The sequence below is a fragment of the Myotis lucifugus genome, unplaced genomic scaffold (genome assembly GCF_000147115.1).
Source record: "Myotis lucifugus unplaced genomic scaffold, Myoluc2.0 scaffold_932, whole genome shotgun sequence".
Lineage (NCBI taxonomy): Eukaryota > Metazoa > Chordata > Mammalia > Chiroptera > Vespertilionidae > Myotis > Myotis lucifugus.
Window position 1 is genome coordinate 110,410 of NW_005871980.1, and position 1,391 is coordinate 111,800.

The following is a 1,391-nucleotide window of genomic DNA, read 5'->3' on the forward strand; positions in this document are numbered from 1 at the left end:
GGTACATGGGCTGTCCAGGCCTCACTTAGGGATGATGGTGGGCACAGGCTTATATGGGGCCTCACTTGGGGATGATGATGGGGCACGGGCTATATGGGGCCTCACTTTGGGATGATGGGGGCACGGGCTATATGGGGCCTCACTTAGGGATGATGGAGGCACGGGCTATATGGGGCCTCACTTTGGGATGATGGGGGCACGGGCTATATGGGGCCTCACTTGGGGATGATGGGGGCACAGGTTTATATGGGGCCTCACTTGGGGATGATGGGGGCACAGGTTTATATGGGGCCTCACTTGGGGATGATGGGGGCACGGGCGTTCCTGGGCCGCCGCGGGGCTGGGAGGGCTCTGACGGCGCTCTGTTGCAGAACCTGTTCGCGGCCTTCTTCCGCATGGACACCAACAGGGACGGCATCGTCAGCATGCAGGACCTGCACAGGCTGCTGGAGCACCTGCTCTTCAACCTCAGAGACGACCAGTTCGAGCGCCTCGTGGCCCTCCTGGGCTTGAGGCTCAGCGTCACGCTGAATTTTCGGGAATTTCAAAATCTGTTTGAGGAGACACCACCCACAACAGATGACCCGCCTCAACGACTCATCAGGTAAGAAGGCGGCGCAGTTCGTGTCGGGCCCGTCTGCCGCCTTTGCCAACACCCGGCCCGCCTCTCCGCTGCCCACAGGGGTACACGGAACACAGCCGCCTCCCGAGGCACTGTTCTGTCCTCTTAGTCAAGTAAACCACCCAGAGTAGCGTTCAGTGCAGGAGGCCTGGACACGCAGGCGCAGCGTAGAAGACACACCCGATCGACCGCTCTCACTGTCACTCAGTCGCTCTGCGCGGGAACTGCATGCACTCGCATGGGTTTCTCTCTATAAATCGGGCTCAGCGGTGCCGACGGCTCTGGGAGTTGCAAGGACCCCTTCCAGCCCTTTCCCAGCCACGGCCACTCCCCAGGCCCCGTCCACCTGGCCGGCCTCGCGCAGCCAGGAGGCGGACCCAGGCTCCCTTCTCCCCTCGGTTTCCTCGATGAGAGCACAGACCCCAGGCGGTGACAGGCCTCCTGTCCTCCCTGGGCGTCACCGTCGGCTCCCACTGGGGCCCGCTGAATGTCATCACGAAGGAACGGAGTGGCCGTTCAGCCCTCCTTGAGCAGCCATTATAAGTATAATGTCAATATTTGAATGTTGTCCCTGTGGTAATAGGGAGGTGTGTTTTCTGCTACAACAATATGACACGGTGGCCCCAGGGCTCCAGACACGGTGCCCGGTAGGGAGCCCCTAAGCCCCTGTTACGGCACCGTGAGCCTTGCCCAGGCTGCAGGCAGCCCCGTGGCCGCACACGTCCGCCTCCAGGCATGTGCTGGGTGTTCGCTGCCACCCACAGAGCCT

At 61.8% G+C, this 1,391-nt stretch overlaps 1 protein-coding gene across 1 annotated transcript in view; it reads left to right on the plus strand.

The window, feature by feature from the left end:
* The window catches only part of EFCAB6 (EF-hand calcium binding domain 6), a 107,137-nt gene that overhangs the window by 80,282 nt on the left and 25,464 nt on the right, over window positions 1-1,391 (plus strand). The window contains 1 exon segment of the mRNA XM_023747624.1: window positions 280-604. Coding sequence (XP_023603392.1) covers window positions 280-604 — 325 coding nt within the window.